Consider the following 17,358-nt stretch of genomic DNA (forward strand, 5'->3'; position numbering starts at 1 on the left):
GAAAATTGTTCTCCTTAGTTCCAAACTCTTCTTCCATATGGTAAGTAGCTTTACCATATAAGCAGAAAGAAAGGAAGGGAGGGTATCAACAGAGCTTGTATTCACGTATCATAATCAATTAAGTATCAAAGTAACACCACCATTTTTTTTTATCATGGTATCTCCATAAGAGATAATACTAATAAACATTTTTTGCAACTTATGAAAGGGTTTCCGTGAATCCCCTACCCCCTTTGTTTAAATAATACATATGTCTACACTCGAAATTATAAAGTTCTGTGTGTATGTTTTTTTTTTAATACTATGTATTGTAGTTTTGTACATCACCAGCAAAGAAATTTAAGTCTAAAACCTTTTATAAACCATGTATAAATCCTTCCCCGGTTCAACGTTATTCAAACTCAATGTGACCAATGTCACAAGCTCTAATAATGTTAACCTAGCTACCCAGAATAGCAGAGCTACTATTCAAATTTCACCACTGGAAAAAAAAAAACCACCCCAGTTGCAATCTCAGCTATTTAATGCCATATGTTTCATCATGAATTTAAAAAATATTAAAAAGAGTTCTTTGAACAACACGTGAAGTTCAAAAAATAATAAATTAAAGCAACCCCAGATTTAGAATGTCGAATTAATAAACTATAGAGCAATAAATAATTCAAATGGGGTATTAAATTAACAACTTCCTCAATTTTTTTATGCTCAGCTAGTCAACTAAAAGAATTTAAAAAAAAAAAATAGAATCTTTACAATTCTTGACACCATTTACACTTCATCAACATCCAATCGCTTTCTTTATCTGCAAAGCCTCACTTTCTTTAATTCAAAGCAGAAAAAAAATCGCTTAATCAGGTTAATAATTTGAATTTTTTTAATTAACAACAAAATTAGATTAATAGAAAGACTCAATTCACAATTCAATTCGTTCCCATTGGCCCTCACTAATCAATTGCGTGGCCAAAAGAAAAATATAAGAAATCGACGGAAGAAGGGGAAGAAGATGATCTTGCTTGGGAACATATAATAACACCTTGTATATGATGTCTATTCAAGAACCGTGAATTTGAATATCAAGACAACAAAGAGATATTTGGTTGTTGTTAATAATTTGAACGTTTCAAGAAAAATTCCTAATCAAGGTTGTTGTTATTTTAACAAAAACCATATTCTCTAAATAGCCCGTCCACCCTCTTGCATTGGGCTAACCATATTGGGTTAGTCAATTGGATCGATATATATTCAAGATATTTTTATGTCAAGTTAGGAGAGTAATTGTTATGATTAAGCAATTTTGTTAATGATATAATTATACTAATTCTAATGTTATAAAATTACTGATACTATAAGATTACAAATTTTCAATTATTATATAATTACAGCTAAATCAACTCCTGATGCTATGAAATTACATATCTTCAATAACTCACACCAAGACAAGAACTCATAATTCCTATTCCCCTGATCCACGTTGATAAAAATCAAGAATATTGACTGACCAAAAATAATCTTCTGGTCAATAAAATTCCTAATCATACTTTGACTGCCAATTTTATTTGCCTAAAAACTGAAATAATATGCTCGAGTTATATGCTTCTTTGCACCGAGATCAGTCCAAAAACGAAGGATTTATTTTGAAATATAACAACTTTGTTGTCTCTAAATTTTGAATAATAACACCGAAGTTTGGGAAAAAGGCTGGACGGGCTATTCAAGAAGGTGGGTCATCCCACCAGAATTTAACTGCCCTCATTGATGATTTAAAACGATTAAGGGACTCTAAGCCTCTTGATTAGGAATGTAATTAATTCGAACGGCTTAGAAATAACGCAGAGTTCAGCTCGTTAACAGAAAGAAGAAATCGACGTTAAAATTGCGGGTTTTAGGAATAACAGCTTTTGGTGGCTGTTCATGGAGATGAGACAAAGCTTGCTTTCAATATCAGAAAGCGCAAGAAAAATATAATAAAATAAAGAACAGTGATAAAGAGAAAGTGAGAGAGAGAATGGAACCTGTCAAGTTTGTCGTTTTTTTGTCACTTTGTGCGTGAATCTGTGTGTGTGTCGTTTTCTCGAATTACGGAACAGAGAGAGTTTTGTGTTGTGGGTTTAATGGCTTAGGGTTTAAATGAATTAATAAAAAAAAGTAATCTTATTATATCCGGCCCGATTATTGATTTTAATAAAGGAAAAAATATCTATTTTTTTAAAAGATATAAGTTTATATCCTTTTAGATACTAACTGCTGATTTCCGTCCATCAATGATTATAACCTATTGGGCCAAACTTAATGGGCCAAATTTATTTTTAATTAATTAATAATTTTAAACCAATAAATTATAACCGTCGATGGACGGAAATCAACGGTTAGGATCTAAAAGGATATAAGTTTATATCATTTAAAAGGATAGATGTTATTCCCTTTAATAAATTATAATTGTTACATTAATGAAAATCAACGATTAGGATTTGATAGTAACAAATAATAAGAAAAAATAATAATAACTATAATATCTTCCTATTTTATTACCTTCTCCTTATTTTATTAATACATTAGGTGATTTTTCTCTCTCGATGAGTCTATATCTTCTCTCCTTTTTTTCTTTCCGTAGGCCTGGACTCTTTTTAATCATGTACTATTATCGTAATTCGTAAAAATTTCAAAATTAAGAAAAAATATATATTGTACAATCAATAATGCATTGTCTTTTTGTTTTTTTGGCATTCTGTTTTCAAAAATAAATAAATTACATATTGTCATATGAGAATCTGCAAAAATAAATAAATACAAATGAAAGGTCAACCTATTTTCCAGAGCAAATAATACAATATTGTCTACAAGTTTGAAATAATATCCCTATGCATGTGACGCGGCTCAATTCGTCAAACTCTAATGTTTCCGCATCCACGTCACACCACGTTCTTAATATTTAAGCTTTACATTTTCAAATTTTGCTTTCACTTTTTCTCGCCAATTTCTTCGAGAGATACATGTTTCAAAAGTAATATTTAAAAAATACTTATTTCCTTTTTTTAAGAATTTATAAAAAAATAAGACAAAATATTTGTCCTTTTAATAGTATGGTCATTTTAGTTAAAACTAGTATTTTTTATTTAAAATTTAAATTTAAAAAACTCACTTTCTCCCCTCATGATTTCTATTGTGTATCTGTTTTTTTATTTAAAATAACATAATTTCATGTCTTTTAAAAGAATCAATCCCTAAAAAATAACAAAAATAAATCGTATTCTTATCATTTTTATAATATCTTAAAATAATATAAAAATATGATAACATTTTGATAATTATAAACGAAAACATATAAAAAACATAAAATAAATCAAACGCCACCTTATTATTTTGTATTGCCCTCATGTACAAAAATATCTTCAGAGTTGTCCTATCAGAGTCTCACTCTCTTCTTCTTCTTCAAATATAAGAGTACCTACTGCATGCATAAGCACCGAAAATTTGCTCTTTATATACGTAATGTGTTTTGTAAGTCACTTTGAGCAAGGACCTGCCGTCAGTCTTTTGAATCTTTGTGTAAAATAATAAGAGATGAGAGGAATATTGAAATAAAAATGTATGTTAAATTGATTCAGGAGAGTATAATATATAACAAAATATTAATGAGTTTAACCTATATCTAACCTAAATTCTAATGAAATAAGCAAATAGATTTTTACAAATAATAAAGATATTCTTTCCAACACTCGCCTTCAAGCTGAAGTGTATAGATCATAAGTAACAAGCTTGAACAAGAAAGACTAAGAAACATAATATTAAAATAAACGAGTGGGGGTTGTAACAACTCTACAACTCACCCTAAAGAAAAATAATAAACACAATAAACTAAAATAAAATATTATCCACATCTCGAATACTTTCCCTAAAGATGGAGGGACACCTCATCTTGGGAAGAAAGAAAACTAAAACGAAACTTCACGAAATATAAGTCGGAGAAATTGACAATAAATCAATTGAAATGACCATTAGTCACGAAATCACATTGCTGCATTAGAATACAAGCCAATAGAGTCACTTTAACTGAAAAAATCCGCGAACCAGGCAACAATTGAGAAAGCATCAGCCAAAAAGGTTGGGAAAGACATTGTTGCAACTGGGATACAAGCCGACGGAGCCAGTGTAACTAGAATAATCCAAGGACTAGGCAACAACGGAGATAAATGTTCCCCCAAACGAAATTTTGAGTCAATGTTTACTGATGCTTTTAGATTTCAAAAAAAATAAATTTACAAAGCCAATATATACAAAAGATGTTATTTGCACAATAATCATGACACAAATTTTGCATGGCAAGATTAAGGTACTAGCCAATTCTCCTTTCTATAATTCATTCTCCATGAAACTACAGTCAAGTGTACCGAATTGGGTTACTAAATTTTGATAGGATCTAAAGTTATTGTTTTTACTGACCACTCGGCATTGAAGTATATCATAAGTAAACAGGATGCAAAGCCACGACTGCTACGTTGGATGCTTCTTTTCCAAGAATTTGCGCCAACATTGGTAAAAAAAAATTTTAGAACTTGCTTCTTTTTCCAATACCCATCACCGCCCCATTCCTCCATCAAGTAGAAACCTTCCAACCACAAACCAACAGACCTCCATACAGCCCCCAAAAGATCGCGCCACACCAGCCAGTGCCACCACTCTCAACAAAACTCAGCCACCTCCTCCAACCAACGAACGAACCCAACCTCCATCCATAGCCACCATTCAAATCACCGAGCCACCCATCTCACCATCCTCCTTCCATCTCAAGCTCACAGCCCACCCATTTAATTTTTTTTTATTTCCTCCTCCATCTCACAGCCACAGACCCAAAACCATCGCACAGCCCCACCTCACCACCTCACCATCAAGCCATCAAACCCTCACCCACCACCACCACCACCGAGCTACCTCATCATCTCCACGGACCACCTACAGCCCACCACCTCATCCTCTGCCATCATGTTCGGTTGCTCAATTATATTCCTCTTCTCCTCGGTCCTCATCAATTGAGTTCCCCATTATGGGTTTGATTTTTGCATCTCAATTTCTGCATATTTCGGTTACATGGGCAAGATTAAGGTACTAGCCAATTCTCCTTTCTATAATTCATTCTCCATGAAACTACAGTCAAGTGTACCGAATTGGGTTACTAAATTTTGATGACTTGGTGAATATAGGATGTTGATTCTGCATTGACTTATATTGTGGGACTGAACAGTGAGCATGAACCTGACAGGCATAGTGTTGATTTTTTTTACTTGAGTGGTGCATGGTTACCACAATCTGCATACATATGAAATACTTGGATTGAATATGGTGTTTGAGCTATATAAATTTTGCTTAATAATGGGTTTGTGCATAGAATCAAGGAATTGAAATGCTTAGCAATTCGGTTGAATGCCACATGGATCTTCTAATATGATTATAGCTGAGCTTTGATTAAAGGATTTTACTGGTGATTTGATAGCTTGAGTAATTAAGTTTTGTTCTTAGGTTTTAGGATCCTTGGATTCTCAAATTTTTATTCTGATTGGGATATAAAATATTCAATTCACACAGGTCCATACTAGTATTGAATGCATCGTGAGACTTGTGTTAATTTTTGTTGAAGTTTGTATTTGGGCATAATTAATATCACAGCATGTTTCTGAATTTTATTGGCTAAGTTTTGTGTCCTTAAGTCTCATTGAAAAGTAAGCTAAGTAGTTGACACTTAATAGGATTTGGATGGTGAGCGTGCATGCCTGTGACTTAAACAACTACCTTATACTTGTGTGCATGTCCAAACAAAAAAAAATTCTTGGAAAATTCATGAAGATTGCTTTCGTTGGAGAATACTTGTTGCTTAGCACTTATCATTTTGGCACACTTCACAATGAATAAAATGGTCATTTCATGTTGATTGAAGTGTGGATTAACTTCACCTAATTCATATTATCATTTGTGCTCTGTTTATGTCAATAATTGTTGTTGTTGACATAATAGGCTATAATCAAAAGTGAAGTTGGAAATTGCATAGAGTTTGATATCTATGACTATAATTAATTGTGGATTATTGCTTAATGTTACATCAGTATTGGATGCTTGTTATAACCATCTGCCAGGAATGAAATTTCCACTACTATGAATTTGGATAGGAATCTTGGGACCACTGTTGAATCTGATTTGGTTTATTAATGGTTCGGTTGACAACATAGTATGCCACCAATTTCTGCCATGCCTATCTCACGGTCCAATTGACCAATTGGATAACATATTCTGTTTGCAGAAATTTTAGTGTAATGATTAAGTTCATATCCTTTATATTGTGGCTTTTGCATATACCTGGAGATACATTCAGAAATAAATCTGGGAATTATTAGTAAATGGAAGTTCTTACTTTTATTTGGCTGATGGTTAAAGTATATTATTGACTGCTTTATCTGAGAATTTGATAGATATGAGCCTTTATACCACTGAGACTGAGTTGATTGCTATGGTTTATTGTTTACAATAAATCTGGGAATTGGTTGGTATACCTGTGATTGTTTTATCCTGAAATTTATATGCCATGGGATTTTTCTGATTTTTAGGGTACCACTACAAAGCACAAGAGGCCAAAGGTTGCTGTAGATAGAGAGCTGCAACCAATCAGTAATATCTCCAAGAACAAAAGGCCAAGAGAAACAGCTTCCAAGGAGACACAACCTGCCAATAAAGCCTCACAGAATAAGAAAAGTAGAGCCACTACAACTAGAGAGGCACAACCCACCTTTGATAAGGATAGGTTCTTATCCATAGAGTGTCAAGAGAGGTTTCACACTTGGTTTCTTCCCAAATCTCTCATCAAGGAGAGAAAGATTGACCTTGATCAGCCAGAACAATCACCAATATTAGAAGTGATCAAAAGAAGGAAGTGGGAGCAACTAGTCACCTTTTCATCTGTCAGCTACAGCTCTATTTTGAAAGAATTTTGTTCTAATTATCAACAAGAAAGATTGACCTTGAGAAACGATAAGCCCATATATATATATATATATATATATATATATATATATATATATATATATATATATGTTATATTTATAACTTTTTTTGCTTACAAACTCTTCTTATAACCAAATTTTAATCGTTGATTTCCATTAATTTTACGGTTATATTTTATTGTGTCATATTTATTAATTAATTATTAATTTTCAATAAATTATAACCGTCAGTTTGACTGAAATCAACACCTAAAATTTAATTATAAGAGTTTGTAAACGAAAATAACAATAATATAACATTTTTCATATATATATATATATATAAAATCAAAAAATACATTAGAAATTATTAAGACAAATTAAGTAAAATTAAGTCATATAATTAATAACTTTTTTTTTCGTACAGTATAATTATTAACTTTTAAATATGAATCTTTATCATACCTTAAAGTTATGATTATGTTTAGATTATTTATTTTGCATAATATTTTTTAAAGTTAAATATTTTGATTATAGAATTTTATTAAAACTATCAATTTAAATATATAATAAATATTTATTGAATAAAAACTTATTGTCGTAAAAAAATTAAATAATTCATACTGCTCGTATACCATTATTATAGATAATAAATTTAAACAATCCCTCGAATAAATAAGTAACCTAACTTGTGGGTCAATGACTTAGGGTTTACCCTAATCAAAATTACCGCTCTGTTTTCCTGCCAATTATATAGCAAATAAATCAATTAATAAAAAAGGATTCTTCGGATACCCAAAAAAAAAAAAAAAAATCTTCAGTGAGGGTTGTGTTTTTTTTTTTTTCTTTCAATTATTATTTTATTAATACAATAGGTGGTCTTTTTCTCTTAATGAGTCTATATCTTCTTCCCTTTATTCTTTCCCTAGGCCTAGACTCTTTTTTATAATGTACCATTATCCAATGTTTTAAAAATTGGTCCGGTCATTGATTTGGATGAGGTACTGGATCACTGGTTCAATCAGTGGGTCACTGGTTCAACCGGATGACCCGATAATTATATACAATTTTATAATTTAAATTTAAAAATTATAAACATACTCAAATGTCTAAAAGAAAATGATAAAAATTTCAAATATTTTAATATAAAAAATAATAAATCACATATTATTATTCAATAAAAGATCAAACAAAAATATAATGATCGTGATACGGGGATTTAAGTTCAGAAAATGACATCTCTAAATATAAATCAAATCAATTTTTTTACATATTGCATAATTGAGATAATATTAGTGTTATAGATACATAACTTATGTAAGTCAATAAGCAAAAAAATATTCAAATATGTCCATTATGATTTTTTTTGAAAAAAAATTGAAATAGTTTATAAATAGAGTCAATTTGGTAATTAATTATTAAAAAAAGGTATAGTGGTAAAAAAAAGTCGAGTTTCAGGTATCTTGGTATCGTGGCCTCATTTCAAATTAGTATATTGTTCTGTATTGTAAATTGTGTATGTGCTATCATAATTTTTTATTAATAAAGTACTTCTGTTTTCATATAGATCTTGTTAAGGAATTTGGGTAGAATTTTTTTTAAAACAATTGTATCAATCCAAATTTTCACCTTTAAAACACAACATATTGTCATTTTCTACTCACTTAGGATATGTATCGTAATGTTTCTATTTTTTAAATCAATTTTTAATTTATAAAACAAAAATAATTAGAAATTATGTTTGATAAATTCAATTTATTTTTCTATTCTAGAAAATTAACCAATAATTCAAGAACAAATTTTTTTAAATAAAAAATTTTATTTATTTATTCTCCTGCACATTATTTATTAAATACATACATTGTATAATATATTATCAGAATTAAAAAATTAGAAAAAAATATCTCTATTTATTAAACAGTCTCATCCTAGAATGTGTGTATTATCAAATATATATTTATATCTAAAAAAACTTTATAAAGATAAAAAAAAAGAAATTGTTTATCTCTTGATATTGATAAATGAGTTCCTATCATCAAAATCATAATGAATTAAAAATAGTATTTTAATATTTAATTTTAAAAATAACCCAGTTTTGAGGGGAGGCGTGGTTATAAAATTGGATTTTAGCAATCATTAACACAAAGAAGAATTGCACCATAAAAGATAGATAAAAAGTTTTATTGTGGTAGAACTTAACAAAAATAATGAATTATATGTGTAACAAATTATATTAAAAACTTAATATACTTTTATCAGGGTGATTCAAAGGCTATTTCACCCTTTTGCCCCTCATTAATTATTTAATAACCATTTTGCCCCTCATTCAAAACTATTTACAAATCTGCCCCTCTTTAATTGACTAAATTAAATATTTAATCGATTAAATAGTCAAATGAAGATTTAATCGATTAAATCTTCAACTTAATCGATTAAATCTTCCTCTTTATCAGAAGAACAACCTTATGCATGAGAGATTTAATCGACTAAATCTTCAAGTCAACGATTTTTGCCTATTTGACCATTTAATCGATTAAATTTTTGGCTTAATCGATTAAAGAGGGGCAGATTAGTAGATAGTTTTGAATGGAGGACAAAATAGTTATTAAATAATTAATGAGGGGTAAAAGGGTGAAATAGCCGTGATTAAAATCATAAAGAATATATAGTATTTGACAGAGGGACGGCCCACTTTTTATAGTTCACTCAATATTGATCAGAAAATTTAATGGTCAAACCATAATACTTTTTTGTTAATATGTCCACGAGTTTACCGAAAATAAAAATAAAAATGTCCACGTTATATCATGAAAACAATTTGCATGGTGTATTTGAAATGTCATTGTAAAACATACCGGGATACTGACCAAAATGCCACTGTTCATCAACTTTTTTACCTAAATGCCACGCGAACAGTGTTATTTCCCAATCTTCCACGGGGCAAGTTGGCTACTGTAGCGAACTCGGTTTGCTGACGTGTCACATTTTTAGTGGATAACAAGTATCAAATTTAAAAAAAAAAATGAAGTTCGCCTAGCATGTAGGCGAACTTGGTTAAAATCAAGTTGGTGTCCACTAGAAACGTGACACGTCAGCAAACCGAGTTCGCTACACCGAGAAGCGAACTTGTCCCCGTGGCAGATTGGGAAATAACACTGTTCGCGTGGCATTTAGGTAAAAAAGTTGAGGAACAGTGGCATTTTAGTCACTGTTCCATACATACCAGAGGATCGACCCATCTTACTTAATAAGGTAATTAAGGATTTAGGGTCATATAAAACATAAATAGTTTTTCATTTCGGATCTTACATTCAATTGAAACACATAATATGTCAATTGAACCAAAAATGTCATTAAAACTGGTCATATAAAACTTCTGAAACTTGAATAAAAAATGAAAATGAATATCCTTTCATACACATTGCCATTTTCTTGTCACTTGCCTCCAAATTGATGGTATCAGTGGGTAATTCACAGTTAAATCTACGCTTATTCAATTTAATAGCAGATTAATCAAACCAAGGAACAACATCAATTTCTGAAATAACAACATTTTATTCATTTTTGATGAACTCATATAAGAGTCACTTTCTCCTAATTACAGAAAAAGAAATGACAGACTCCAACCTATCATACAATGATAGGGAAATACAGACTCAATTAACAACAATGACCCAAAATTTTAACTAGAGTCTCCGAAGACACTACTCAAGACTCCAAGATGACTGCACAGTGACACCAAAATTACAGAACCAAATGACTAAGACCCATAACCAGATCCCTCTACAAAGCAATACCCATTTATAGGTCTTTGATAACTAGGCTGCTGTTGGGTGGCTCAATTTCTTGTTACTCATCGCCCCTCTACTGTGAATCCACCACAACATATTGGTAAGTGTGTTTCCATGTTCAAAATCATTTAAGTTTATAATCTTCTGAAGTGCAGCTTCGTTATTGTAAATTCCTTCCAGAGCATAGACATACCCCTTCAATTCTTCTGTAACTCCTTCCCTATTAAAAGCAGGCAAAGCCCACTCTACAAGCTCCTTAACATAATCAACATTTGACCATAGGGCTTCAGAAATAGGCAGTATGGGTAAGAGGTGAAAGGCAAGCTTATATTGTCTCGGCTCATCAGGAGCAAACCATAGTACACTTTCTCTCTTGTTAGACCACAAATCACATAGCTTGATCTCCTTTGTAAAATCTTCCTCGTACAGATTCTCCATCTTTCACATGACACCACATTTGAGCAGCATGAATTTCCAAAGCTGCAAGTGTTGATCCAATGGCAAAAAGATGGGAATCACCAAATGCAAGGCCCATCAATGCTGCAGAATAGTATGCATTTACAGCTTCACCAGTGTTCAACTGATATCTTCCATCTTGAAACACAGCTAACCCTACATCCCAAGAGTGCAACTAAAGGTCAAAACACCTTAAACTTGTATAAATAGATTTTAATTATGTGCTTAAGTTCATAAATCTTTCATTAGAGAATATGTTTGAGGCGTATACTTCCCACCCCACTCTGGGTCAATCTTAGCAAGCACTGCAATTCCGTAAATGATGTATCCCAAAACACAATGATGATTACAATAAGCTCGATACCAAGATTCATCACCAGCACTAGTACATCTTTGTTTGGTAATAATCCCACCCCATGTCTGATCATATAGAAATCCATCCCCATGAAAAGTTCCTGAAAGCTCAATGGCTTCTTTAAAAAATTGCTTAATCTTTGGAATCACATCAGTGAAGAAAACCTCTTCCGCAATCAATACCAACCTTGTTGCCCTTGCAATTAAAACTCCATTCCCCTTGATTGTTGGTTTTTTTGATGAATCTAGACTCTCAACATCCTTAGAAAGAGCTGAGACAATCTCAGCAAGGGATTCTTCACTGATACCTCTGGAAGAATGCCAAGTTATAGGAGCAGGAAAACCCACGAATCCCCAATCACACCAACAAGCTCCCCATCAATGCTTCTATACTTAGAGTCATCCAGAACAGCGACATATCTTCCTCCTTTGGACAAAAGTTGCAGATGAAGAGGGTGGGCTAAAAGCAGCAAATCACCCGACTTATCCTTCTCCCATTTATACTCCACACAAAATTTTTCTCCAAGAACAGCATCACCTGTGATGACACCGGATAGCATGAACTGAAACGGTCAAGTACACCCTCGTGTTTCAAATCAGAATTCGGCGAACAAGCTATCTGAATCACTACGCCAGAAAATGTATCAAAGGTGATCTTAGAAATGTTAAAACTGAGCTTGAATGGCGAGGAAGCATATAAGAGCCATGTTTGGCCGTTGTTAAAATGGAAGGAGAAATTCATGAAGGAATCGTTTGAAGAAAAGGAAAGAACGTCATGAACGGTTGTGATGGAAATTGTTTCTGTCACAGAAACAGTCAAATAGGGGCTTCCTCTGACTAGGAAGAAACGCATATTGGAAATATCCAAGGTGACGCTGAGGTCACTGTACGAAGATATCATGTGTTTCCTATTGGTTTTTTCTTCAGACGAAGAGATGGTGAGGTCAACGTTAAAAACTTGAACGATGCCATCGGAGTTGGCCGAGCGAGCTGGGTATGAAACAGAGAGTGAAGAGTTTGAGGACTTGAAGATGTATGGGTGAATGTACTCAGGTTGGTCACCATCTCCGATGACAAAGTTTTGGAAAAAGGAATTAGCAGGAAATGGAGCTGAGAGAAGGGTTGAGGAGAAAAATCTGGAGGGATTAGTGATGAGAGTGGAATAATGTGCTTCTGGGAAGAGAAATTGAATGTGGTGCTTGGTGTTAGCCATTGTGATTGGCTATGGTGGTGAATGAGTGTCTGAACGATGAAGAGGATGATGTTGATTCTTGCAATGGATAATGGGTGTGGTTTTTAGAAAAAGGGTTTTAATGGGTTTTTGGGAGAACAATGATCTCTTCAACTTCTATGTGACTCTGAGGAAAAACAAAAAACCTAACAAAATAAAGCAACAACCTCCGTGTGCATGTCTGCTGCAAGAAAGTGACAAATTTGATTTGCAAAAAAAGAAAAAGAAAAAGAATTAACAGAAATGAAAGTGACAGATTTGTAAAGTTTGTTAGTGGTTTTTTTATTTTTATTTTATTTTATTTTCTATTTATTTATTTTATGACTAAAGAGGCACCCTGTGATGTGACCTCTACCTGCTAAATATGATTTTGATTTCCCTTCTCTCTCTCCTCTCTCCACAACCATACGTTTCCTTGTTCTGATTATTTCAGTATTGTAAAGCGCTCTTCTTGGATAAACCCTTTCTGTTACCGCCGACCAAAACCCTTTCTTCTTTGCAAGCTTGCCAACAGCTCTGTTCACAGAAAACCTATCATCAGAAAAATACATACTTAGTTAGTTCTGTAGGCCTTCTCAACGTCGGTTGCTGGTACCTTTCGTATGGTTCCACCTCCATCCTTTTCCTTGTTCGAGCTTTTTGTTGGAGCATCTTGGTAGAACTCGTCATCTAGGTGGTAACTGGTGTGGTCTGATCTTGATTCAGATATCAATTCCAAACCCTAACCCCATTTGATTTTAATTTGGTTGAGCTACTGATTTCAATTCATAACCATTCATCCCTTTTTAAGTATTCTTTTGCTGACATGTTATTATTCCTTTTTGTAGAATGGGAGTTGGCCGTGAAGTTTCAATCTCACTTGATGGAGTGAGGGATAAGAACATTATGCAGCTCAAGAAGCTCAATATTGATCTTTTCCCTGTTCGTTACAATGACAAATACTATACTAATGCACTTGCTTCTGGCGAATTTACCAAACTAGGTTTATTTCCCTGCTTCTTTTGCACTCTCTATTTATTTTTCTTTTCATTTTACAACTTCATGTTTAAAGGTTTTCTTTCCCACATTGGCTTGCTGTTTCATTCTCCATTAAATCAGACTATTTGTATATATTAATCTTTCATTCGTATTTTTTGGGGTTCATTTCACAGTCATTGTTGGTGGTTTATGTTGATGGGCTCTTATTAATAGCTGAATTGTGATTGTAAAATGCGGATTGCTATAAAAAAAAAATTGTTGTGATTCCATTGTTACCTACGTGTCTTCCTCCACATATTGTTTTTGATTATCGGTTGAGTTTCTGTCCAGATTCATAGTGGCACTCTGGCCCCTTAGATGGCAGAATTAGGGGTGTAGTGCCCTTCATGTTTTCCATAAGGAATGTTCGGACATAACGATAAAGATTTGGAGAATGCATTGCCCTGCCTGTGTGTGGTGTGCCTACTGGTTCCTGCACCTAATACCAAATCCCAGTTAAGAACAAAAATATAAAAAAAAAAGATGTTACTCCAATGTTTCACTTGCATGCTCTCTTTATGAGTTTCATTGTTTTGTATTACTTGTGTAATGGTTGTTCTAATTTGATTGATATCGAACTTATAATTATTTGGCTGGGATGTAAGATAGTTGATGTATTAAATTTCTTGCTATGTATACTCTCAACTCTATCTTAGCTTTACCTGACATGTTGTGAGAAATGAAAACAACAATATTGCCAAGAAATGTAGGTACTCCCTCCCTGATTTTGCAATTTTGCATGTGCCTGCGAAATGTTTCATCTCAAACTATATATTTTTTTTTAGCTTACATGAGTGGTATGTCTAATTTTTTGAATATGATATTTTTGTTAAACTACTTTCATTTATAGGTGTTTGTTCCTCGGTTGATGATTATAAAAATTCTGAGTTGTAAATTGCTTTTTATATTCTGTAATTTTTGATACTTAAATTTGTGGATAATAATTTATTTGCTTTGATACAGTCATTGAATAATTTAAAATGACTATTTTGTTGTTGTGTATCAACATTTTCTACTCCTTATTGTTGTCTGCGAATTTTGTGGTATCCATTGTTTAATTTATTGTTTGGTGATCTATCTGATGGAATCTTCATGTTGGCTGTGTGGTAGTTGTGCAAATTTTGATTGAAGAATTTTCTGATGGATAGTATGCATTTTCTGGTACCCACTGTCTGGTGGTGGATCCTCTTATTACAATATCATAACTGTGCTAAACGGTATTGTCATCCTAAACTGCCCATCGTTAATAAAACTACCCATAACTTCCTACAACTAACATAACATCTGTTCAACTCCACATTATTAAAATATATAATCACACATTATTTCTTCCTGTATAAAACCTTGAAAGGTTTAGGACCACCAATCCCCTTGTACATATCATAAATTGACTAAGTTTGGAACTGACACAAAGTCCTTCTTTTGGATAAAAAATTTACCAAACTTCAGTAAATTTTGCCAAAATCTTTTTCGCTACACAGTGTAGCGAATTACGTATGAAGATAATTCGCTACATGGTCGTCAGGCTGGACAAGAATCAAAAATGTGTCAAATTTTACAAAATTTGTCTACATTAGGGTCAAAATTATAGGTGTGTTTATATGAAAATTTATGGTCTAGAGAGGGATTAGAAGGAATCGAAATGATTTTGGGGTGTAATAGGATTGAAAAAGGAAATATATTATGGCCCTTTGAATCTGTTATTGTTCTTTTCTCAGATAACGTGACTTATAGAGAGGAATTAACCTGTCTTTCTGATTCTAGAAGGGATTGAAATGATTTTGGGGTGGTAGTTAATGGTCATTTGCATGCTTCTGGCCTTCAAGTCCTTTCATCAATGGTAATTAAAATGCTTACATAGTCATATGCTCTCTACTTCTTTGTGCTCTTTTCAACGTTAATCCGTTTTTCAATGTACTAGACATGATAAAGATAAAGAGGATAATGTAATGCTGAAGTAAAATTGATAAGATTCTTTGTGTGTTTTACAGGTTTGGTTCATGGGTGAATTCTCTCATATTTCAGTTGAATTTGACAATGTAAGTTAGTAATTTGTTTACATTTACTTTTAAGGTATCTGCCCTTATTTATTCAGAAAAAAATACATTAGTCATTGATTGTAGTTTTTAGTACTTCTGAAATTAATGCACTCTCTTTGACCTGAAGCTAGGTGTTTAATTAATATGTAACTAATAACTCTAGTTTCTGTCACTATCAACTTAATTATGATCACTTTGATTTTTCAATATTATTACTGACTGTAAGAGTAAATAAATAAATAAATAATTAAATAAATAAAAATACCTCCATTGACTAAAATTATTTATCATCTGGATTTTGCTTTCTCATTTATCAGCACTTGTATCGCTTATAACAGTTCCAGGGGACTGTTTGTCTTGCCCTTGTGCATACATCTTGCATTTAACAACTTCATGCATCTCTTGTTAACTCAGGTTGTTTTGGAAAATTACGGGGATGTCAAGCAAGATTCTCAAATGGGAATGCGAAGTGAGGCTTTGTTCTTGGAGAATGATAGTGAATGACAGAGGACAACTTAACGTGCGTATGTAACCGTCCTTCTCAATTCTCATTATAATAGCTTATGTTTTGAGTTACTCGTCAGTCATAATCATCATTAACTTTTTTTTTTCCTTCTCCATAGAGAGGATGCCATGAACCCTGTATTTTGGTCACGAGTTTGCATACAAAATGTGGCAAAGTTAGCCAAGGAGGGTACAACTGTACGACATGTTCTGGAATCCTTGTTTCGCTATTTTTAACAATGCCAATCTCTGGTCTCCAGAACATGGGCTTGCTCTTTCTGTCTTGCTCGACATGCAGTCTATAATCGAAAATTCTGGTATTTGTTTTCTTGAGTGCTCTAAGATTAGCTTTCTCTTGAAGTATCTTTACCCTATCTGAACAGTTTATAATTGGGTTCACTGTAATTTACAGGACAGAATACACACTTGTTACTGTCTATTTTAGTCAAGAACCTTGATCACAAGAATGTCTTAAAGAATCCTAATATGCAGCTTGACATTGTTGGTGTTATTACCCATCTTGCTCAATAGACAAGGGTTCAACAATCCGTGGCTATAATTGGTGCATTTAGTTATATGATGAGACACCTGAGAAAGAGCATACACTGCTCTCTTGAAGATTCAAATTTAGTATGTCTATAAATGCCTTGATAGCTGAACAATTGAATGTAATAGTTTGCATAACCACCTGAAAAAAAGTACTATGTGCAGATTCTAAGTGTAGACTGAAACTCGATGCTACATATATACATATATAGATATGTAAAATAGTGGATAATGTGTATGTGAACTTGGTGTTGATCTAAGATATGAATTAAGATATAGAGTACGCGATGTGTGTGATATATGATTATATCATTCATGGGATTATATGATCCTCATGTGCTCTTAAATGTATACATACATTTAAAAAGGTGGTACTGATAATTTAAAGCTGGTTCTGTTATAAATTATTGGTTGAATAGCCTTATAATTGCATTTGTTTGAGTAATTATAATTGT

The 17,358-nt window shown here is 32.5% G+C and overlaps 1 protein-coding gene and 1 pseudogene across 1 annotated transcript; one reads left to right on the top strand and one right to left on the bottom strand.

Moving 5' to 3' along the window:
• The first annotated feature begins 4,535 nt into the window (after positions 1–4,535).
• On the top strand, positions 4,536–7,453 carry LOC133307747 (uncharacterized). Its single transcript, XM_061508297.1, has 3 exons — positions 4,536–5,100; positions 6,594–7,018; positions 7,438–7,453. The coding sequence occupies exons 1-3, from the start codon at positions 5,086–5,088 to the stop codon at positions 7,451–7,453; spliced, it is 456 nt and encodes a 151-aa protein (XP_061364281.1). The 5' UTR covers positions 4,536–5,085.
• Positions 7,454–10,783: 3,330 nt separating this feature from the next.
• Positions 10,784–12,994, bottom strand: LOC133307748 (glucan endo-1,3-beta-D-glucosidase 1-like; annotated as a pseudogene).
• Between the last annotated feature and the right edge of the window lie 4,364 nt (positions 12,995–17,358).

The sequence above is a fragment of the Gastrolobium bilobum genome, unplaced genomic scaffold (genome assembly GCF_033153095.1).
Source record: "Gastrolobium bilobum isolate Gb01-03AN ecotype WA unplaced genomic scaffold, APGP_CSIRO_Gbil_v1 utg151094, whole genome shotgun sequence".
NCBI lineage: Eukaryota > Viridiplantae > Streptophyta > Magnoliopsida > Fabales > Fabaceae > Gastrolobium > Gastrolobium bilobum.